Source organism: Macrotis lagotis, chromosome 3 (genome assembly GCF_037893015.1).
Source record: "Macrotis lagotis isolate mMagLag1 chromosome 3, bilby.v1.9.chrom.fasta, whole genome shotgun sequence".
Taxonomy (NCBI): domain Eukaryota; kingdom Metazoa; phylum Chordata; class Mammalia; order Peramelemorphia; family Peramelidae; genus Macrotis; species Macrotis lagotis.
In genome coordinates this window covers 228,589,088-228,613,209 of record NC_133660.1, presented here as the reverse complement: position 1 = coordinate 228,613,209, position 24,122 = coordinate 228,589,088, and the positions used below count along the sequence as shown (strand labels likewise).

At 38.0% G+C, this 24,122-nt stretch overlaps 1 protein-coding gene across 3 annotated transcripts in view; it reads left to right on the top strand.

Annotated features, from left to right (window-relative positions):
* DNAAF9 (dynein axonemal assembly factor 9) overlaps positions 1 to 24,122 on the top strand; it is a 168,810-nt gene that overhangs the window by 60,623 nt on the left and 84,065 nt on the right. For 2 of the 3 annotated variants that reach the window (XM_074230097.1, XM_074230099.1), the window contains 8 exons: positions 743 to 841; positions 6,870 to 6,925; positions 10,145 to 10,280; positions 11,150 to 11,231; positions 14,063 to 14,093; positions 18,385 to 18,472; positions 20,397 to 20,473; positions 21,465 to 21,509. In XM_074230097.1, the coding sequence (XP_074086198.1) occupies positions 743 to 841; positions 6,870 to 6,925; positions 10,145 to 10,280; positions 11,150 to 11,231; positions 14,063 to 14,093; positions 18,385 to 18,472; positions 20,397 to 20,473; positions 21,465 to 21,509 (614 nt within the window). The remainder of the gene's footprint in view (positions 1 to 742; positions 842 to 6,869; positions 6,926 to 10,144; positions 10,281 to 11,149; positions 11,232 to 14,062; positions 14,094 to 18,384; positions 18,473 to 20,396; positions 20,474 to 21,464; positions 21,510 to 24,122) is intronic. The other variant, XM_074230098.1, reaches the window with a different exon arrangement.

Below are 24,122 nucleotides of genomic sequence, written 5' to 3'. Positions count from 1 at the left end.
GCCCTGTTCACTTGGTCCAATGTTTTTTATACTTTCCTCCCCTTATTTCTTGTTACATTTTCTATTGCATTGAGCATGTTTTGATATTTACATAGGAAGAAAATTTAGTCTTTTTTGCACCCTATCTTTTCTTTCCTTGCCTACAGAGATGCTAGGCACACAATAGGGAAAACACTGAATTCTTTTCTCATGTACATAAATAAAACAGATTCTTAAACTTGGGGGTAGGGCAGGGAATGTTAGGGCCACGTCCTCCTCTAGTAGAGCTATTTCTTAGTGACCAGTGGGGGTCCAACATGAAAAGATCAGAAAGTCACCACCCATGGATTCAGATATATTTTTAGACTGAGATTAGAAGAAGGAGTTGGGTGTGGGGTTCCTGCATACACAAAATGAAACTTGGCTGACATTCTTCCCTTTAATACAAGCTAGAGCTGTTCCTTTGTCTGGGTGGCCCTTGTAGCCCATGAGAGCAGAAACACTGAGGTCCTCACCAGAGGGCTGACCTGGCAGGCCTGATCATCAGAGAGCTAGACTTCTTTATATGGACTTGCAACCAGACTCACCTTATACTGCATTCCTCCAATTAGTGCAAAATGTTCTTAGGAGCTGCCTATTAACTTTCTGAATATTTGATCATTATGAGCCTTTAGACTGATTATGTTTCAAAGTGCTATATTTTGAAATACTTTATGTATATTTTTAAAAGCTAACAAATTCTGTTTTCTATTTTTTTCCTTAGGATTTAATAACTTTTGAACACCAGTGGACGAATTTCTTTGCTAATTTTGACACAGAAATCCCCTTCCTGCTGGAACTTTCAGAGTTCCAGGCAGGTGAGGTATGTATGTATAGTTAGAGAGGAGAGTGCGGAGGGTGGGAAAGAAATGATTGGAGGAGAAAGAGCAATGACATAGGATGATAGAAGGTGGGGTTTTTTTAAAATTTCCTTTGTGCTAAATTCAAATTCAAAGAAGAGTCTCATTTTTTGAAAGTGACTGCTGATTCCCACCATCAATATCCTAGACATTACCAGATAGTTGTTTTTGACAAATTGACACATTGCTTCTTAAGTCTTTGAAGTGTAAAGTTCTATTTTAGGTGAAGAGTTTGTTCTTAACCACATAATTCTCTTTAGTTAGGTATTGCAACGACCAGAAAGCTGTAGGCAGTATATTTGTGCTAACCTTGTCCCCAGGTACCAAAAAATTTAGGGATATTAGAAGGATAGAAGAATATTAGAAAATATTTGCAAGAGGGAGAAACAAAGGTGATCATAAGACAACACTAAAGACCACCTGTAAAGAAAGAGCAAATTGTTGAAATGTTTGAGAAACGGATCACAAGATTACACGGAGACATGATAGAGTAGTGCAGAGATGGTGAACCTCCAGCCCCTGGGCCACCAAGGCAACCACAGGTGGGACTCAAAATTCAATAAATCTTGGGGTGAATTAATGAAATGTTTGATTAATTTAATTGACAATTCAATTTAATTGACATATAATTAATTAAATGATATTCTAAGTATCCAAAGACATTGGCAGAAAAAAAGATTCCCCACCCCTTTTAGTAGTCATTCAGGCATCTGCTAGAACTCTCTCTGTGCCAAAAAACAACAGCTAATAATCCCTTGACTTGCCTTATATATAATTATATCTTAGAAGATGGAGAAACAAACAAACAGATCAAATTCTATTTTGGAGTTTATTCTTACAGAGAAGGGACTAGTCCCTGGGGTAGGAATGATGGAAACCTGGGATGAATAGGAAGTGAATTCTCCCTACTGGAGTTTGTGACAAAAAAGGGGAGAGGTGATGTGAATATATTCTGAAATATACCCTAGATTTTAAGAAAGCAGATTTAAAAGAGTTTGGGGAAAAATAGATAGAATCCCATAGACTAAAATATTCCAAGGAAAGTCATCTTAAGGAGGAAGGGAAGGGGGCAGCTTCCAGTTTGCCACCAGACAAGGTGAAGGCCAGGAAGATGGATGGGGTCAGTACTAGGAACTAGAAGAGTCATGACAGCAGTATAGTTATCAAGAAGCAGATCAAGCTTTTGGACAATATACTGAGGATTCAAGGGGAAGGTGGTGCAGTGGACAGAGCACTGACCCTGGAGTTAGGAGGACCTGAGTTCAAATGTGGTCTCAGACACTCAATAATTGTTTAACTGTGTGGCCTTGGGCAAGTCACTTAACCCCATTGCCTTAAATAAAGTTTAAAAAGATTTTTTAAAAGGGAGGGAAGATACTCAAGAATGGAATTCTGAAGTTACAAAGGGAAACAATTCCAGTGAGTAAGAATTGACTGAATGTTGGATACACAAGAAACTCATCTGTCAATTTATAGTTTTAAAATAAATGTATAAAAGATGGAAGCAATATCAGGTTACAGAGAATAAATATAAGGATGTCATTTTCTTGTAAAATACTAGGTACACTAAAACTTAAATGAACTGACTGTCAAGGGAAACTAAGCATAACAAAAAAGTATGGGTTTTAAGCTGTACTGGAAGAAAGAGGATCACCAAAGGGATAGGGTCTTTGCTTAGAGTGGATGGGATGACCAACAAGGAGTTGATATGCAAGATAAATGAAGAGAGAGAGAGAGACAGTAAGAGAACTCTTGACTGTCCTTGAAGAATCCAGGTCAGGTCACCTCACCTGCCAGAAAACCCTCTGGACCTGAAAGGACTGGGAAACGAGCCACTGCCTGTGATGTTTGAAAGATCATGGAAAATAGGAGTTAGATACTTTTGAAAAGGACAACTTGTGTTTTGATTTGCAGTGTACAAACTAAGGAATGTTAGTCAGTGGAATTGACTGATTCCTGAGGAAACTCTAGGAGAAATTTTTAAAGAGATGGGAGTAACCATGTAGAAAGAGCACTTATCACAAAGAGCCTGTCCTGGGAGACCATTCTTACTTCTTTTATGACAAGCTTACTACAATAGGAGATGAGAGGAGAATGCTTCAGATTCAATTGGATTATAGCAAACTGCTTGATAAAGTTGACATGCTTATTCTTGTGGAGAATAAAGTAAATTGTCATAATATTACAAGTATTATAACTGTGATAATAAGTAACTTAATATGAGCTGAAATTCAATAGACAAATATAGAGTCTTATACCTGGGTACAAAAAAAATCACTTTCACAAATGATTCTGAAGGCATCAATAGACAGCAGTTCTGAAAAGGATCTGGGAATTTTAATGCATACAAGCTCAACATTAGGCAGTACTGTGATGGACATCACTTCTATGAGTAGGGGGGTGGTGGACCCATTGTACTCTTCCCCTCATCTGGAATACTGTGTTCAATTTGGGGCACTACAGATTAAGAACGACACTGATAAAACTAGAGGAGACTAAGTAAGATAGCAAAGGATCAAGGGCAGTTGAAGAATTGGACATGTTTAGCCTATTTAGCCTAGAGCAGAGAAGACTGAGTTGGGGGGACATGATGGTTTTCTTCAAGTATTTGAAAATTTGTCATGTGGGTGGGCATTCATATTATATTTGGTCCCAGAGAACAGAAATAGAAACACTGAGTAGAAGATGCAAAGAAGCAAATTTTGACTGGATGTCAGGAAAAACTTGCTAATGTTGCAGGCTGTTCACAAGTGGAATAGGCTGCCCCAAGAAATAGTGGGATCCCTAACTTTGGAGACCTTTAAGGAAAGACTGGACAACCACTTGTTGGATATTTTATAATGGAGACTTTGGTGTATGAGTCGGACTAGAAGGACACTAAAATCTCTTCCAGTTTGCCACCAGACAAGGTGAAGGCCAGGAAGATGGATGGGGTCAGTACTAGGAACTAAAAGAGTCATGACAGCAGTATTAGTTATCAAGAAACAGACCAAGTTTTTGGATGATACACTAAGGAATCAAAATAGTCAGATGTCATGTATTCTTCTAACAAAATTCCTGCTTTTTATGGTCTGGTTTGCTGAGTCTCTCCTGGGCAGGGCTGAGCGAGTGCCCACATACAGACTAAGCATCTGAGATAAGGGCCTGATTCCTTTGATATTATTTTAATGTATACTGTAGGTAAGTAAACTGGTAAGAATTCCCTTCATGCCAACTCATTTTGCCTAATGTTCATTTTTCTTAGTTTGGTGGTAAAACTAGCAAATCTGTCAGACAAGAAACATTTACTACAGTCCAGGAACTGTACTGTACTGAGACCAAAAATATGGGCAAACAAGCTAAGTTCAGAATAAATAGAAAATAATTTAGAGAGGGAAAACTGGAATTCAAATGGTTTAGGAGAGGCTTCTGTAAGATGAGATTTAATTGGAACTTAAAAGAGGCAGGGAAGGAAGTAGATGGAGATAAAGAGGGAGAGTATCCCATGCATGGTGGATAGCCAGAAAAAATGCCCAGTGGTAAGAAATGGAGGTTTTTGTTTGTGGAATAGCCAGGAGTCCAGTGTCACAGGATTGAAGAATAGGTTGCAGCAGGGAGTAAGGTGTAAGAAGACTGGAAAAGTAGGAGGAGGAGAAGTTAAGAAGGGCTTTGAATGACAGAGAACTTTGACTTTGTAGGGATAGGGAGCCATTGGAATATATTGAGTCTGGGGTGACATAATCAGATCTGAGTTTCAGGAAAATCACTTTAGTGGCTGAATGGAGGATGGTTTGGAGTGAGGAGAGACTTGAGTCAGGCAAGGCTCACTAGCAAGTTATTGCAGTGGTTCAGGTGTGAAGTGATAAGGACCTGTACCAGGGTACTGGCATTGTCAGAGGAGAAAAGGGGGCTTATTTGAGAGATGAAATCAATAGTCCTTGGCAACAGAGATTGAATATAGTAGTGTGAAAATGGGAAGATGACACCTAGATTTGAAACCTCATGTACTGAGAGGATGGTGTTGCCCTCTACAGAAATAGGGGATTTAGGATGGTGAGAGGGGAAAGATAGTAAGTTTGGTTTAGGACACGTTAAGTTTAAGATGGATATTCAGTTCAGGATGTCCGCAAGGCATTTGGAGATGGGATTGGAAATTAGCAGAGAGGTTAGAACAAGAAAGATAAATTTGAGAATCATCAGCATAGAGATGAAAGTTAAATCATGGGAGTTGATGAGATCACCAAGTGAAATAGAGTCACAGGAGAAGAAAATTATACCCAGGATAGAACCTGGAGGACATCAGTGGAGAGAGCAAAGGAATGATCAGATAGGTAGGAAGAGAAACAGGAGAGAGTGAAAACTCCAGAGAAGATAAGATCAAGGAGGCTAGAATAATTAATAGTGTCATAGAATATAGTGAGAGCAAAAAGATAGTTTTTTTGAAGAGAGCAGTTTTGGTAGAATAAGGTCACAAGCCAGATTGTAAGGGTTAAAAAGAGTGAGAGGAGAGAAAGTGGTGGTGCCTAATGTAAATGACTTTTTTGAATTTAGCTATAAAGGAAAAAAGAGATAGAGGATGATAATGGGGCAATGGTCAATTGAGGGCTTTTCAGGAGGAGAGGAGACGGGCTTGTTTGTAGACAGGAGGAAAGGAGCCAATAGACTGGCAGAATATATATTCATAAAAAAAGAATATATATATATATATATATATATTCATGTTTTAGCTGATTTTACCTTAAATTATCTTTTTTCAATGTCTCAAAGCTTAGAATTTTCACATAGTTCATTGTCTCCAGACTCTTCTTCCCACAAAACTGTATGAAATTTCCCTTCCTACACTCTGGTAACTAACAAGCCTATTTGTGATCTAAATTTTTGGTTTCTTTTTTAAAAAGGCATTAGTTTGTTGAGACTATAAATGCAAATCAACCTTAGCCTTTCTTGTAACATTTGGGTAGTGCTCAACCCAGCATCTATACCAGGGAAGCCTGACATAAGATGAATTTAAAGGAATTTGTTAGGCTAATAAATTTATTTCCCATTTCCAAAGTCAAGTTAAAACTTGAAGTGTTTTCTGCTACTCTAGTAATTCCCTGGGTTCACAGATTTAGTAGGTAAGATTTCAAAGCTAACTTAGATTTGGTGCTTAATTATTTGAGCCAAGTGATTTTCCTAAAGCATAGTTGTATGTCCTTCCCCTTTTCAGTAAATTCTTTTGATTCCCTCTGGCTTCTAGGATCAAGTATTGACTCATTTACCTTTCCAGTTTGGTTATAGATTATCCCCTTCATGCCTCTAGTCCATCCAAAATTGCATTATTGTTATTAAAATCAGCAAGGTAGTACAATAGATAGAACCACAGGGACTTGAAGTAAATCTGGCCTCAGACACTCTAATTGCATGACCTCGGCCAAGTTACGTAACTTCTGAGTGCCTCAGTTTCTTCAGCTGTAAAATAGAGATAATAATAGCACCTGCCCCCTGGAGTTGTTATGAGAGTCAATGAGATGTTTGTCAAGTACTTCACCCAGGGCCTGGCACATCAAGGCTCTAGAGGTGCTTATATCTTCCCCTCCCTCCTTGCTGCTCTCTGTCCTGTTTCTACGCTTTTCTGCTGGTTTCCTGGAAGTCCCCAATGTCTACCATACTCTTCTTCCACTCTGCCCTAAAGAAACCCGTTTTCTTCAAAGCTCAGCTCTAATGCTGCCTTCTACAGGACACCCTTCCTGATACCCCCTAGCTACTTTGTACTTTTTTTCATATGTATTTGTATGTGTACCTGGTGCTTTCTCTGTTAGAATGTACAATCTCTAATGTTAGAATGTACAATCTCTAATGTTCTTGGTCTGGACATCTTGAACAGTGCCAAGCTCAGATAAATGCTTTTACAAATGCTTATTGATTTATTGATACCCACCAGTTGTTTTGAGAGTCTTATCTAGGAATTTTCTTCCTATGAATAAAAAGCCTCAAAAATATTTGATGCTTCTTTTTTTTGGTTTTTGGTAGCCATTCAGAAGTTACTTCAGTCATGGAATGCTCTCCAGTCACATTACCGACAATAGGTAAGGACTTTAATTAGGCTGCTCTCTGACCTGCTGTCAGGTCTGTTATTTTCAAAATTGATCTATTTTAGCAAAGATTTTCTACACGCTTGACTTCTGCATGACACTAGTCTAAACCTTCAGGGTAATTAATGGTGATGTTTGTTTTGTTTTGTTTCTGTGTCTTTCATTTGGGTCGTTGCTTGATTATGAACTGAGTATATTAGTTGCCTCAGAATTTGCCTCTGTTCTTAGGGCTCCTTCTTCAGGAGGGGAAAGTGTTCATGGGGACAACGGACAAACTATAACTCTAGAGCTTCTCTCAGTTCTATCCCAGCATAACAAACATTACCAAGAGCACTAGCTCTCCATTCTGTAAAGGACCTGGCTAAAGTTAGAGATTCAGAAGGAAAAGTAGAGTCATTTTTACTTTTAAAAAGTTCCTACTGATGGGTGGGTGGAGTCAAGATGTCGTCCTGAAGGCAGCATTTCCCAAGAACTCCTTCCCTCCAGCCTCCAAAAAACAAACAAATGATGGCTCTCGCCAAAGTTTAGAAGGGAAGAACCCACAGAAAGACTGAGTGATATATTTTCTCCACTCCAAGATAACTTAGAAGTTCTGTAGGAAAGGTGTGTTTCACCAGGACCCGGGGTTGGGAAAAAAAGCCATGGCCGCAGCTCAGTTCAGTGAAGCACAGAAAACTTCCTTCCAGGGAGTTTCTAGGTGGCACAGTGGATAGAACGCTGGCCTGGAGTCAAGGAGGACCTGAGTTCAAATATGAACTGAAACAATAATTACCTAGTTGTGTGACCTTAGGCAAGTCACTTAACCCCACTACCTTGCAAAAAACAAAAACAAAATTGCCCTCTGTCTACCCCACCCCAATACACACTTAATGATAGGAAACAGTTTTAACCTAAGAAAAAGGAAATACAGCAAAACTAGATGTTTTACAGCAAGAGCTGTATTATAAAAAAGAATTTTCCACAAAAATGGAATTTTACTCTATGACGGAAATTGCAAGATCCAATCTTTTGTAGCATGAATTATGGAATGAATTCTTGATTTCTCATCGTGGAGAAAAACAAGCCTCAGATATGACAGATATGAAGCAACCATAGATGTAGGTGAGAGGAGTGTGGGTAGAGCTGGTCTTGAGGAGATGAGGAAGTCCAGGAAGATAGTGGTTAGTGAGACTGTAAAAGGAAACTCAGCTAACTCACAGAAGCCCTGTGTCTGAAGCACATATTCCTGAGGGAAAGTCACTGAAAAGACACTGAGTGTTGCTGTTATTGCTGACCAGGGAACAGGCATAATTATAATATCCACTGGCATTTATATAGTATTATAAAGTTTGCAAAGTGCTGTACAAACAAATCTCTCATGTGGCCTCCCAACAGTCCTGAGAGGTAGGTGCTGTTACCAACCTCGTTTTATAAAAGAGATCCTGACCCAGGATCACTCACAACTAGGAAGTGTCTGAGGCTGAATTTGAACTCAGGTCCTCCAGACTCCAGGCCTGACACATTATCCAGCTGCCAAGAAAACTCCAAATGGAATCACATAGAGTCTTAACATAACTGAATAAAACAACTGAACTATAATAATAACCTATGGCACAGAACTTTCACTCTTGATTTCTGTGAGTCCAGTCCAGTTTTGAGAACTACTTTTTTGAGCTCATGTCCCTATCTGGGATTTCTTTGGAAATGTCAAAATTTGACTTGTGACTAGGACTACCCACAGAAAGTCAAAAGGGTCCTCAGCTCCCATTGCAAACACTGAGGCTAACAACATATCCAATGTAGAATAGGCTTTATTTAACCCAATTTTAAAAAAGAAAGAAAAAGATAACATGTACATCCAGCAGCAGTTAAGACAATTCTCCTCAAGGGGCAGCCTTGCACAGTGGATAGAGCATCAGTCCTGGAGGCTGGAGGACCTGAGTTCAAATCCAGCCTCAGACACTTAATTATCTAGCTGTGTGACTTTGGGCAAGTCACTTAAAAGACAACACTTTTCATTTGAACCACTCCATTCCCCCAAAGGGAGACTCAGTTGTGTTATTAGAGAGTCAAACAGTTCAATGTCCCTTCCCTTTCCCCCAAATAAACCTCTCCCAGGTTCTTAATATGATTCTTCAAATTTATGCTAATACTTGAAATTTAACATCTGATTTCATTATTCAACTGAAAATCATCTTAAGTCACCTTTAAACTGCCAAATCTGATTGTCTTTTATTATGGTTCTTGATCTGTTTGTAGCATTTGACACTTGGCTTTCCTCTCCTCCTAGACATTCTTTGCTTTTGGACTGTTACCAATTTTTATTGATTCTTCTGACTCCACTCCTCAGTTCCTTTTTCTGAGTCATCTTTCAGAGATGCCCCCTAACTGCAAGTGCTTCCCAAGGCTCTGTTCTGATCTCCCTTTTTAAATCTCCCACTTGGTGACCTCATCAACACACACAGATACTTTACATTAACATGTAGGTGCTTCTCCCAGAGCTGTACTTCAGTCCTAGACTCCCTTGTTGGACATTTTGAACTGTATGTCTTCCAGGCATCTCAACACCAATACAGCTAAACAACAACAATCACAGACATTTGTTATTTTCTCCATCTTCTACCTTTTTTCCAAACCTATTTTTTTTCTGTGCAGGAGAATACCATCCTCTCTGTCCCCTGGAGATTATCTTCAACTTCTTTCTTGCTTTCGTTTCTATAGATCTAAACCAGTACCACATGTCTTTCTCATCTCTGTAGTACCTCTCAATCCATCCCCTTCTCTCTTATCACATTAACTACCACTTTGTCCAGACCCTTATCACCTCTCACAGAACTATTATAAAAACCTTTTAATTGACTTCCCCGCCTCAAGGCTCTCCTTATTCTGATATGTCCTCCCCACTGCTGCCAAAGTAATCTTCCCAAAGCTCAGGGCTGACCATGTCACTGCCTTTATCAAGAAACCTGAGTGACTCCCAATTACCTCTTTGATCAAATGTAGGTTTCTTAATTTGTTACCTTAATCCCTTTACAATTTGACCCCAGCCTCTCCTTTTGGGCTTGTTCTATATGATAGCAATGCTACCTTTCACCTTCTTATGATGAAGCAGAAGCCTTAGTGACCATTAGGAAATTGCTTATGTAGAGTTGTAGGAAGTTGTCCTATTTTTCCTCAAAAGGCGACTTTCACCAAGCAAAATGTCCTAACAAAATATGTTAATTTCTTGTTTAGCCCAAGCAGGCAGCCATTCGTTCTTTTTGGCTGTCACTCAACTCGAGAAAACCTCAATGCCAGCAACTTCAACTTTCCTTCTGAGGGGCACCTGGTGAGGAACACCGGCCTGGAAGGGAGCACCGCCAAGCACATGGTAAGCCACCCTTAAATGACCCTGGCCACATTACCTACAAGTGGCTGTGGGGCTGAGGACTGAGTTGGGTGGCAATTAGGGGTGTTTATTTTATAGCATTTTCAATGAACTTTTCAAAATAGTGGGAGGAGTTCTGACTTGGGTTATTAAGAATTGTTTTTAAGAAATTGTTTTAAGGAATTTTTCTTAATATATTCTGCAGTATCCTCACACCTCCTCTGTCAGGTAAGAAAGGGAAAGAGGTTGAGATGCTATTGTGTTCATTTTACAGATGGAAACAGAGAGAGACTGTGACTTAGGAGAACAGGTTTGGGATCAGGAACCTTAGGGACAGGGTGGTAGAATAGGTTTCAGATCTGAGATATCCAGTTTCCTCTGCTAGTGCTTAGCTTTCCAGAAACTCAGCTTTAGCTGCTGAGTTTTATAAAAGCAAATGCTGTCTGTAGCCATAGGCACTGAGAAAACCTATTATTATATCAGCCAGTCAGAGCTGGCTGATAATATTTTGACATTGTTATGTAAGGAAAAGTGAGCCATTAGAAGATAGTTCATAGTGTCAATTTGCCTTTCTGAGCCCTTTTGGGGAGATAAATTTACATTCATTAAATTCACGGATTCCCCATATTGTATATAATCCCTGAAAAAAGTGAAACACAACAGTAAAAAAGAGTGATATGAGCTACTTTTCAGCAACATAAGCAGAATAAGTAATTAAAACTGAAAGGGTTGGGGAAGGGGTTTTTTATGAAGGTAAACCTTTTAATACCATATTGACTTCTAGAAAAATCTTAATGAGTTTCTATTAGCTCTCATTTTTCAACTTCATTATCACCCTCAACCCCATTTCTCTGTTTCTTCCTCATATCCAGGTTGTGCAGTGTGTCTCTCCAAAAGGACCCCTTGCTTGTTCAAGAACCTATTTTTTTGGAGCTTCTTACATTCCTGATTTAGGTAAGGGTTTCAAATTCATCCTATCAGCAGTTTATGTAATTAATATACCTTCTTCTTCATGCATGGCTATAACTTCTAGATTTACTGTTCCTTGTGTTAAGAAAGATTTTATGTTAGATCTATGTGCCTCCTTAGTCCCCCTTTATTGTTGGATAAGAGCCAGCAGAATCCTGGGTTTGCCCAGTTAAACTATTTCTCACTAATATGGTGGAGCAGGCTGGGCCTCTGAGCAACTGGTCTCATCTGATCTTAATGACTTTATGATATAGTTAATAGAGGCTCAGAAAAGAGATTTGGCAGAGGAGCAAAGAAATGTCTTCAATGAGAGATTCCAAAACTATGCAACCCAACAACTTTCTGTTTCAAGATTGGGATCAGGTTCAGTTAAATTCATGTGACCGACATTATCAATATATCAAATATTATAATATTGCCAAGTTAATTTATACTTTTAATGCCATAGCAGTCAAGAGAATATTTTTTGAAGGAACAAAAGATCTGGAATGTTAAGGGAAATCATGAAAAAAGATATGAAAGGGAAAAAGTATGTCCAGACTTCAAATTACATTACAAAGCAACAGTCATTAAAACCATTTATATTTGTTAAAAATAAGAGTAGATCAGACTAGACAAGAGAAAATCAGAAACCATGAAATTCAATGGTCTTTGGATATAAATTAATTAGGAAAAACCCCACAATGAACTTCTAGGATGATTGGAAAGCAGTCTGGCAAATAAATTCATTATGGGTATTTGACCTTAATATTAAAGATCATACTTATACCCATAAACAAATTAGAAGAAATGTAGATCACATACCTTCAGAGCTATAGGTAGGAGTTGGATTCTTAATCCGACAAAAAACAGGGGGCAGTTATAAAAGGTAAGTTACACAAAAATTACACAAAACTGAAAATCTTCTGCACAAACAAAATTGATTCATCTAAGTTAAGAAGGGAAGTTGTCAAATTAGAAAAAAATCTTTGTATTATATTTCTCAGATAAGGATTTGGTATTCAAAATATATAGACCAGGACTATTCAAAATGCAGCCTGCAGGGTGATTTTATGCAATTACCCATGGTTTTATTAAATGCTTTAGTTAAACAAAGCCAAGCTATCTCAGAGCTCTCACTAAAATGACAAATTAGAACAAATTGACTATTCAATAAAAACTTTTAAAAGTAAGGTTGTACAACCCTGATGTAGACAACTATCATGCATCACTACAAATGTGTGTATATATATATATATATATTATATATATATATATATATATAGTCATACATTTGTATGACTTTAATTGTTAATAACTTTTGGTTCTTCTTTTGAGATGTTTATATCCTTTGACCACTTATATATAGAAAAATGGTTATTCATGTGTGTATATATATATTATATAAGAATATAGACATATACACAAATGTAAATACAAATAGGTTTCAGATGGATAATTGAAAGCTGTTAACAGCAATAAGATTGCTCCAAATCACTTATAAGAGATATGCAAATCAAAACAACACTGAGATTTTGCCACATACCCAAAAAGTTGGAAAAGATGACAAAAGACGGGACTAGTAATTGTTGGAGGAATTATGAAATGATAGCCTCACAAATGTATTATTGGTAAAACTGTAAATCAGTATAACCATTTTGAAAATCAATTTGAAATTAGGCAAATAAAGTAACCCAGAGATTCCACTACTGGGTTTATACTCCTATAACATTAGTCTTTGGTAAGAAGAAAACCTCCATATACGCCAAAATATTTGTAACAACTTTTTGTGGTAGCAAAGAATTGAAACAATCCTATTCATTAGGAGATGATTAACCAATTGAGGTACATGGACAGTATATATTGAATTTAAAAATGCAAGGAAAGATTTACATGATCTGATGCAGAATGAAGTAAAAGAATATACAAAATGATTACAACAATGAAAACAGAACAAGTAACAATCAAAAGTAAATGCTGTAGGTGCAGTTAGGTAATACAGTGGATAGAGCACTGGCCTGGAGTCAGGAAGACCTGAGTTCAAATCCAGCCTCAGACACTAGATATTTAATGTGACCTTGGGTCACTTAATCCCATTATTGCCTTGCAAAAAAGCAAAAAAGAAAAAGAAAAAAGTAAAATCGAAAGCAACTAACTGGGTCTCAAAGAAGAGAAATGAAGAAATCCCACTTTTTTGAAAGCCTGGGAAGTCTGTGGTTATTGTATTATGTGACTTTTTTTATATATTGCTTGATTTTTCTTTTAAAAATATCTTTCTTACATAAGGCTTTCTGTGAGGGAGAAGAGGCCAGAAGTACTGGGAAAAATTTTGGAGATGGAAAAAATAAAAGGTAGCAATAAAAATTAAAAATAAGCAAAAGCAGATCACTTGACAGAAGCTAATATGGAAGAACCTGGAACTTCAGAGGGAACCATAGCATTGTGCTGGTAATAAAAAGAGGAAGAGGCAGAATGAATCCTTAGGCATGGTTCATGCAAGTGTAACTTGAAAGAGTTCAGAGAAACTATTTGTTTGGTTGCTCTCAGGCCTTTGGTTTGGTGGTTTACACTGATGTGGGGTGGGGGTGGGGGTGGGATGTTAATGTGCTGAGAAGGCAGGATGCCCCAGAGCAGTCCATAATGGAGGGGGCAACAGAAGGTGGGCAAGCCCTAGTGTGGAGATCATTTATTTAAAACAAACCAAAAAAAAAAGTTAAAAGAAGATTGGGACTTCTTTCTGAGCCTGGTGAATTTGATCTTTTTTGAAACCCAGAGATTCCTTCAGGAACATTTGAAAATCTTGAGTTTTAATCCAGTCATTATTATTTGCTTTATAGGAAGCAGCAGTGAAAAGGCCAAGAAAACAGTGTAAGTTTTTTCCTTTGTTCTTCCTTCCCATTTGGTAATTGCTGAGATGTGCTCAGTGTGTCAGAGCCTTGACTCTGACAGATGTAAGCTGGGGCCTCTTATTTTTAGGAGAGAATCATCAGAGTCAGGTACTTGGCTGTGGGCTTCCCAGATGGGCTGCTCTCCTTCAATGTCCATGTACCTCTGAAAGCCTGGGCCTGCCTACACTGCTTTGTCATAGATGATTGCTGGTCTGAACTGCTCTGTTTTTGAGAACTTAAGTTTGGCAGTGGTTATCAATGAAGAATGTTCAATGATGTAAGTGCAGTAAAACATTAGTCACATTGCTTCTGTATAGATTCTCAAAGAAGTAGGAAGCATAAAAACAATTTGATTTGAGTGAATCTACAAGAGTATTGAGTTTGGAATAGGAATCTTTCATTTGATGTTTTTGCATGCAAGTCAGATTTACTTTCTTTTGGTTTGGGTAATACCTTTTTTAAATGAATAAATGTGGATAGAACACCAGCCCTGGGGTCAAGAGGACCTGAGTTCAAATTTGGTCTCAGAAACTTAATAATTACCTGTGTGACCTTGGGCAAGTCACTTAACCCCAGTGCCTTGCAAAAAGCAAAAAAATAAAATAAAATAAAAATAAAATAAAATGGAGTTTAGAAGTCTGTTTTTGGCATCTCTTTGTTCATTCAATCCAGAATAAGTCTGTCCTATAAACAGAATAGTTGAATATACATACTCTACTGCAGAATTGTCTAATATCTCTGTGGGAGAGGTTTGTTCCCTTTTGCAGGAGGAAAAAAAATGACAAGTCACCCATAATTGTTGTTTCAGCATGTGAGAACCTCTTTGTTCAGTTTCAATTACTTCTTTTGTGTTGATTCATACCAAATTTTTTGGATTTTTGCTTTGTAGCATTTCCCCCCAATATATTTGAGTTCTTTTTTACTTCATATTGTATTTGCAGTTGATTCCATTGTTAAACATGTATGATCTAAATTCAATAGTGTTGGTCAAATGGGATCTTTTATTCCTGACAAGAGCAGCAGCAGCAGAAGTCCTTAAACAAGAGAACATATCTCTCTCTCTCTCTCTCTCTCTCTCTCTCTCTCAGTCCCCAAATTCTGTGTCCCCTATGCTAGAGAATCCTATCTGTTGACTTGGTTATTTGTTCCTTTTGTAAGGGAGCATGAATTGGAAATTCTCACCTGGAGGAAGAACTATGAATATAGAGTGATGTAGTTATAAAATCTTTTGCATTTTAATTGCTAAGATATACAAATTTAGTGAATCCTCCCCAAATGTTCACATGGCCTATTTGTTCCTAGCCTAGGGTAGTACATTCTGAGCTTGTATTGATCTCATCAGTCACATTCAGACACACTATATTGACTCTACCATAGGGATGTCATTTGGGTTGTCTTCGAGAACAAAGGACTGTTATAGGGAGGAATTGTAGCAAGATTGACCCTATAGAGATGATCTCTAAATGTGTGTGAGGCCAGCATTTGTGAAACTCTACATTTAATGCTTGTATATATATATATATCCTAGAACCAAATGTTGAGCATAACATAAGATTATGTGTGGTGTCAGGCAATCCAGACATTCCTAGGGCTTGAACTGACATTTTTTGAAACTGCTCTTTATGCTTTTGTTTTTCAGTATTTGTTTGGCAATATTGATATGCATTGGTTTTTGATATGTTTATTTTCCCAAAAATATTTATCCTGTGGACTTCGTACTTTTCTCATCTAGAGCTGAAGTCTCTAAAGTCAGTAAGAGCTGATATTTTTCATGAGAAATATATGAGTTTAGTTCTCCCCTTAGGTCTTATGTCTACAAAATTGATCATCTCTGCCTGCATAATAGATTGGTGGTATGCCCACTGGGGAACAAAACTCTCAAGGTTTGGGGAGCCATAAATATCTTTAGAATTTGTCCTTTCCAACCCTGGCAGGACTGACTCATTAAGTTTTCTCTTGGAGCCCTTGAATGCCACCAATAGCTTAAGACAGATAGTCTTGGACCACTTTTCATTCTGTACCTGGGTGCAGACAGCTCACTGCAGGCTTTCTTTTGGACCTGGGACCTAGGATTAGGACATTGCCTTTATTATTTATAGTTCCTGGTACTGAAGCATTCTCTATATATGACACATAAGAGGAAATTCCTTGATGCATTGTGCTAAAGAATCACACTCCATAAGACACTGCCTTAGGTATAGATTAACAGAATTAATTAATTATTAATTCTAGAACCCTCCTAAGAAGGGGCAAAATTTGTTTGAATATTCCTGTGTGGCATTACTAGTATTTATCAGTTAGAGTATGGTGCAGTGGAAAGACCCCTAGACACTTGAATTCTGTGCCCTTAGCAATTGGGAGACTTGGATTCTATGAACATGTAACAATTTTTAAAATTGAAAAAGAAAAGCTTAACTTATTGAACTTCATATTCAATCCCCTAGAAGCATTTTTATGCTTTTTATGTGACTTGATTAAATCACTCTCTGTTTCTACTGATCTTCTCTCATAGTTCTTCCTAAGGGTGCCATTACTCCCATTCTTTTGTGGATAGGTTCAGGATATGGGCTAATTCATTTTCAATTGCCACTGATCCTAGGTGGCCAGCATCTTCATGGCCACTCCCGGGCTCTCTGGGTGTTTGGAGAAAGATGATTGTCAGGAGTATCTATTGCACATATGCTGGCCTAGATTGTACATAGCCATCTGTTTAGAAAAGGTTCAAAATCTGGCTAAACTGAGAACTTTGAGGATACCTTTGAATGTTTTCTACCTTCTCTGCTCATCTAGACTGAAGCAATCCTATACCTCATCTGAGAAAAGAGACCACAAAAGAGTAAGGAGATATCATATCATCATAATAAGAATCTGTCTTGGGGATCTTTGATCTAGAAGCCTGTATCTGAGAAAGCCAGCACCTAGGAAATGACATTCTTGCGGGGTGGGGGGGAACCATCTTTAAATATTCAGTTTATCATATTCATTTTGTTAAGGGAAAAAACCCTTGTCTTCTTGATTGCATTGGATAACAACTGCCAAATCTCCATGGAATTCAGAAATTTCTTAACTATAGTATTTCTTTTAGCTTAGCTTTTAGTTGCTCCTCTTCAGGGAAAAACTACTTCGTTACAAACACATTTTAAACTCCATAGTACAGAACAGTCTTTTAAAAATTTTTATATTTTTCAATCAGCAAAAATCCCTTCCTCTCCTCTCCAATTAAGAATGAAAGAAAAACAAAGCCCTTCTTACAAACATATAAAAACATTTCTACATTGGCCATGCAAAACAGTCTTTAAGTTTAAGCTAGCTCCTTCTTGGAAACACTGTATTCTCTATCATTTAAGATCCTGTATAGCAGCTCAAATGCATTCCATCTCTATCCAGTAAAGGGTCTCCATTTGTATTCTATCCCTACCTCCCCAAATGAACCAAATTTATAATCTTTTGGAAATTTACCCTACTCTGGCCACTGGTGGCCCTTAATAGAGAGTGATTTGTAATCATAAGATTAGGATTGCTTGGACAAACTAGGTTCAACTAGTTTGTACTTCTCTTTGTAAAGCCTTCATATTTAGTCTAAAACCCATATTGATTGAGCCAAGTCTCCTCTTAGGGTAACCGTCCCTTGTTCTATATGACTTTTTAGCAACGGGGGACTGGTCAGCATCTTCATTGGCCTGAAGATTTGTTGTCAGGAGACCTTGGGAAAGGCTGTTATGTAGCTTTCTAAGAAGTTCAGTAAGGGGGCGGCTAGGTGACGTAGTGGATAAAGCACCAGCCCTGGAGTCAGGAGTACCTGGGTTCAAATCCAGTTTCAGACACTTAATAATTACCTAGCTGTGTGGCCTTGGGCAAGCCACTTAACCCTGTTTGCCTTGCAAAAACCTAAAAAAAACCAAAAAAAACAAAAAAAGTTCAGTAAATCCTTGTTGTAAAGTTCAAAGCACTTAGGATAAATTGACCTCTGTGATCATGAAATTTCTCAAAGAGGTCGGTATCTTTTTTAGTTTGATCAGGCACTGAAAGTGTTTGTAGACATCTGAACAGAACCCAGAGAGCCATTTGTCTTTGACATGGCTTAGCAGCAGCAAAACATAGATCAGATGGAGTTCATAGTGTAAGAGAGACACAAAGCCAACCAAATTGGGCCTTTGTAATTTCTCCATCATGTTTCAAATTGCTTCTTTGGGACTACATAATTTGTGTGCATGCTGTTCTTAATGGAACTGTGTGATGCTAAAGTTAACCTATCTCCTTTGTTTATTAAGTAGGCACTTGTCCCAGATATATGCTGCTGTTGTTGAGGCTGTTCTGGCTGGCATTGCATGCTATGCTAAAACTTCAAGCATAATCAAGGTAATTTGATTACTGTGTTTCCTCTTCCCTTAGCATTCTTTACTGATTTTCTTTCAAGAACTTCATAAAGACCTGTTTACTGCCTGGACTCTACTGTCCCTCTTATCTGATGTGAGCTTGGCTCTAGGAGAGCTGGCTTTATGGAAATCATAGCCATTCTGATCCTGACATGGCATCATTTCTAGGTTTGAGCTGTATACCTACCCATGTGATCAAGTCTGGCCCCTTTCCTTGTGGCTGCTTTTGCAAGACTGTCTTTGCTGTGTCTTTTTAGTTCCAACTAATTAGCAGTTGTCTTAAAAGCATATGGTCATGTTGAAACCATTTGATATCCTGATAGGTTTTTAAACATTTATTTTAACATTTAAATATTTAATAGATTTTTAATAAGAACCAAACTAAAGAAAACAAAAGATATTCTTTTAGAATGATGTCATTTTCCCATATACTATTTTTGGGAGGGTTTCTGTAATTCATTGTAGAAGACCTAGAGATTAGAGTATCTTAATTTCCCTTCCACCATGAATGGTGTTGCTTGAATCCTCTAATCATATTTTTAGTAATATTCTGCTATTTACAAATCCAATCCATTGAATTCTTGGATCTGGTTTAGTATGGAGAGAAGGACTTTTTGCTAGAGGCCTACCCTACCCTGTACCCCAGACCAGAGGCTTCCCAACCTGTGAAGCCTTTTTTGAAAGAAGTTGTTAAATAATGGAAAAGCTGTATCATATCTGCATATTGGGGAGGGGGCTGACTTTATCTTTAATCACTGATTTGTTGATACTTCCACCTTAACCTTGAGGACTTTTAGGATTCTCTTCCACATTGTTAATTTTCTAAAGATGAGCTAGAAGGAGCAGCTTGGTGGAGGTGGTGTGGTGGATAGTACCAACTGAGCAGCTAGGTGGCACAGTGGATAGAGTACTGGCCCTGGAGTCAGGAGGACCTGAGTTCAAATCCTGCCTTAGATGCTTAATGATTACCTGTGTGACCTTGGGCAAGTCACTTAACCCTGTTGCCTTTCAAAAACAAAAACAAACAAAAAAAAGATTATCTAGAGTGGGGGGGGTACCCTGAACCTCTCTAAAACTTCTCCCTAAGTGTTTTCCGAGTTCACTGAGAGAAAAATGATTTCTGTGGAAGCACTAAGTGCCAGGAGGGCTATCCAAAGTGCTAGACGTGTTTTTTTTTAATCAGTAATCAGAGTTTTCCTCCCTAGTTTTAAAACTACACTTCTTTCTAATATAAAATAAAGGCACCAAATAGAGCCAAATATTTCTTGCCATGTTTTGCCCATGGCTAGTATTCTAGGGTAGAGTAGAGTGAGGGGTTTGGAATCAGGAAGAATCATCTTCTTGAGTTCACATCTAACTTCAATACTAGCTGTGTGACCCTGGCAAGTCATTTACCCCTGCCAGTTTCCTCATCTGTAAAATGAACTGCAGGACAAAATAGAAAATCACTCTAGTATTTTCGCCAAGAAAACCCCAAATGGGTCATTTTTCAGATACAACTGAAAATGACTGAACAGAAATAAAGTTCTACAGTGTAAATTTTGTATAATCTCAGTAATTTCCCTTGAAGCTGGTTTATAACCCCTGCCATTGGGTTTCCATAGAGCCAGTCAATACCAACAAAGCTGTTGCTTGCTTACCAAAGTGGTTCCAGTAGTATGATACCCAAATGCCCCCTTTGAATTGTCACTGTATACAGACAGGAGAGTTTAACCTGAAGAAAGGAGACCTATATTTTTCTTAGCTAGGTGTTAGCCAGAGTGGCATAAGCATTTAGATGTGAACATAGATAACTCATTTGGGCCCAATTTTAACCTCACTTACCTTCACAAGGAGTCTCCTCTTGTCTCAATGCATTCACAATATGTCAAATTATTTAATTCCTTGGATGTGTGTTTGCCTTGCAGTCAAAGGAAGCAGCAGAGAAGACCCTTTGGAATGTGCTAACTACATTTCGGATGAGGAAGCTGAAGCCTGTTCTACGGTATGCAGTCACTGATTGTCATAGAATTTGAGAATATGGTCCCATTTTAAGAAGAGTCTTATCTTTTTTCCTTTCCTCATGCAGCATGTTCAGGATTCTATTTAGTAAATGCTCTGGTAATGCTACAAGATTTGTCAGAGTTGAGGTCTTTACATTCACATGAGGGAGAATTGAGGTCTAATCTTCAAGTCAGAGCGAGAGACTAATAGCATGGAGGAGTTTTTTGATTTCTTGTATTCTAAAATTATACTTAATAAACAAATGGGTTTAATAGTGAAAAATAAGCAGAGGAGGATATCCTCCTCCAAGATCTGCCAATAACTGAGAGATGACCCCCTCCACATTTGTCCTTGTAGTCCCTGTAGGGGTCCTTCAGGTTGGTGTCTCAGAATCACCAGAGGTATTCCTCCCTCTCCAGCATTCCCATGCCCAGTGGGACAACCTTTATTCACCATCTCCTGAGGTGGCAGGTCCTACTTCTGGATAGCACTACTTGGTAGGAAGTTTGTCTGTATATCAGGCCTATATGTACTTTAATTTATTGGAACAAATGGATCTATTATGTGCAAAGCACTTTGGGAAGATTGGGATAACCAAAAAGACATTGTCCTTACCCATCAGTTTACATTCTGCTGGGCAGTAATCTGAGCACAAGAAAACACAATGAATAGAGCCTAGTGGCCTTATTCTAAAATTAGAAGAAGAAAGAACTTTTAGGACACCTGGTAGGCAACTTGTCATTGATGGCATCTGAACAAAAACCAACTGGAAAGTGTTGTGCAGATGCTTGGAGGAGGGTTTCCTACAGCAGGACAAGGATTCAAGGAGAAGCCTTTCCCTTCTAGTTATGTTTAATGGCCTTGCGAGTAAGCAAGTTGGGGGACAGGTGGCTTGACAGCATTTCATCAGGATAGAATTGCTTTGGTCACAGCAACTGGGAAGGAATGCCCATGACATTCTGTCTGATCTGATCTCCTGATTTTTTCCACAGCAACAAGATAGCTTTTCATATCCATGCTGTGAACAATCAGGGAAGGTGAGTATTTCTCTGTTTGTCTTGGGGAAGGGAAAAAGTTAGAAGAAGCTATTTTAAAACAAAGGAAAAACATGAACAACAGCTTGCTAGTCCTGGTCTGCAGCCTTTCAATAGCTAAGGGACAGCATTTTTTTTTTCTTAAAACATAAAAGAAGTTTAAAAAGTGAACATAGTATGCTTTACTCTACATTTAGACTCCATAGTTTTTTCTCTGAGTATGAATGGCATTTTCTATTACAAGTCCTTTAGGACTGTCCTTGATCATTGAACTGCTGAGAGGAACTGAATCCATCCTAGTTGATCATCTCACATTGTTGTTGTTAAGGTGTACAGTGTTCTCTTGGTTCTGCTCAATTCACTCAGCATCAGTTTATATAAATCTTTCCTGGTTTTTTGGAAGTCCACTTGATCATAATTTTTTTTTTAACTTGAAAAATTTATTTTACATTTCTTTATTCCTGAAACCTGTCCAATTACAAACATATAATCCATAATACATAACTCTTTGATTATACTTTTTCAGGCAGGTAAGAGCAGCAACCAAGAATATATTGAAAATGAGTTTACATTAAATAAACAATTACAATGTACAATTGATCATTCAGTTACATTTTCAGCATGGTCCAATATGTATACTATTTAAGAGTAGATCACTTTATATAAAACACAGACATAGATAATTGTCTTACAGGCCCAAGAGAATGAACACACATCACAGAATAGGGGCAGCTAGGTGGTGCAGTGGATAGAACACCAGCTCTGGAGTCAGGAGGACCTGAGTTCACATCTGGCCTCCATCACTTAATCCATTGCCTTGAAAAACTAAAAAGAAAACAAACAAAAAAAAGTTGCATCACAGGATCTCTTAAGAGTTCAAATACAGGGGCGGCTAGGTGGCATAGTGGATAAAGCACCGGCCCTGGAGTCAGGAGTACCTGGGTTCAAATCCGGTCTCAGACACTTAATAATTACCTAGCTGTGTGGCCTTGGGCAAGCCACTGAACCCCGTTTACCTTACAAAAAAAAAGTTCAAATACAAAAATGTTCTTAGGTTTGTGAATTTTGGCCACAAATACAAATATGTATGCTAGGCTACCCTATTCTTGCTGAGAGGTGCTGGGAAAATTGACAAGCTCCATGAGATGTTATAGTGGTTATTAAATTAACATTTTAAAAAAGATTATTTCTTAGAGAATTGACATCACCTAATGCCATGGATTTAATTTTGCACTGCATTTAGCTTTCATTTAAGTCAACTATTTTATTAATAGAAGAATGCCTTCTTGGTGGGCATATCATCTGTAAATTGTGGAGATTATTCATCAAAAAACTTGTGAGAATCTTTCAGACATCTCATTCTCCTATTCAATTAGAAAAAGTTTCCCTATTCTCTTTTTTTTAAGTTTTTTTTTAGTTTTTTGCAAGGCAATGGGGTTCAGTGGCTTGCCCAAGGCCACACAGCTAGGTAATTATTAAGTGTCTGAGGCCGGATTGGAACCCAGGTACTCCTGACTCAGGGCCGGTGCTTTATCCACTGTGCCACCTAGCCGCCCCCTCCCTATTCTCTTAAGACTAAGTCTTGGGGCAGCTAAGTGGCGTAGTGGATAAAGCACCGGCCTTGGAGTCAGGAGTACCTGGGTTCAAATCCAGTCTCAGACATTTAATAATTACCTAGCTGTGTGGCCTTGGGCAAGCCACTGAACCCCATTTGCCTTGCAAAAACCTAAAAAAAAAAAAAAAAGACTAAGTCTTCTAATGTGCGTTGTGACAGTTCAGTGTATAAATGTAATTTTTCCAGAAAAAAATGCCAAAACTCTAAGGAAACACCTTATAATTGATTTCTTTCACTTCCTACCTGTCTTATCAACAAATTAACTTTGTATCCATTACAATAAACATTTTAAAGTTTTTTAATTATCCTAATGGCAATACAAGATTCATTGCAGGATAAATGGAAGTTCTATTTAGTCTCAACATTTTTTTTTGTCTGTGGTCATAGATGTGTCTGGCTCTGGTTTGATGAACTGAACAAATGTTCAACTTGAAGCATATTAACAAATGTAATGTTCTTACAGAACAATATGCTCCATCACATTCAATTTGTTCAGCCATTCCCAAATTGACATCCCCTCAATTTCTAATTCTTTGCCAGTACAATCTATAAACAAAGAGTTGCTAAATGTTATAAATGGCTCATGAATACTTAGTCCAGAGTGTTTAAAATAGTTTTTTTTAATTAAGACATCTTAATAAATGGCACATCTCTCTCAAGGGAAAGTGGCCCCAAAATCCTGAAATGCTACATGTTATATGCACTTTGAAAGGCTTTGTTCCTCCCTACTTAGTATACTAATGAGCAAGAACAGCTACCTCCTTGACCAGGTGCAAAGGACAATATCTCAAACCATTCAGTCCCTGCAAATTATTTCACCTTTTCCCTTTGTCTAACTCTCTCCTTCCTGTAAACAGGTTGGTACCTCTTGAGTTTCCACAAAGACCAGACATCCTGGCATTTGTAATGTATTATCCTCACAGACATCTGTGAGACTCTGGCAATACCCTTTCTCACCCTTGTGAGAGCCAAACACTTGATTCTTTCCCCACAATTTCCTC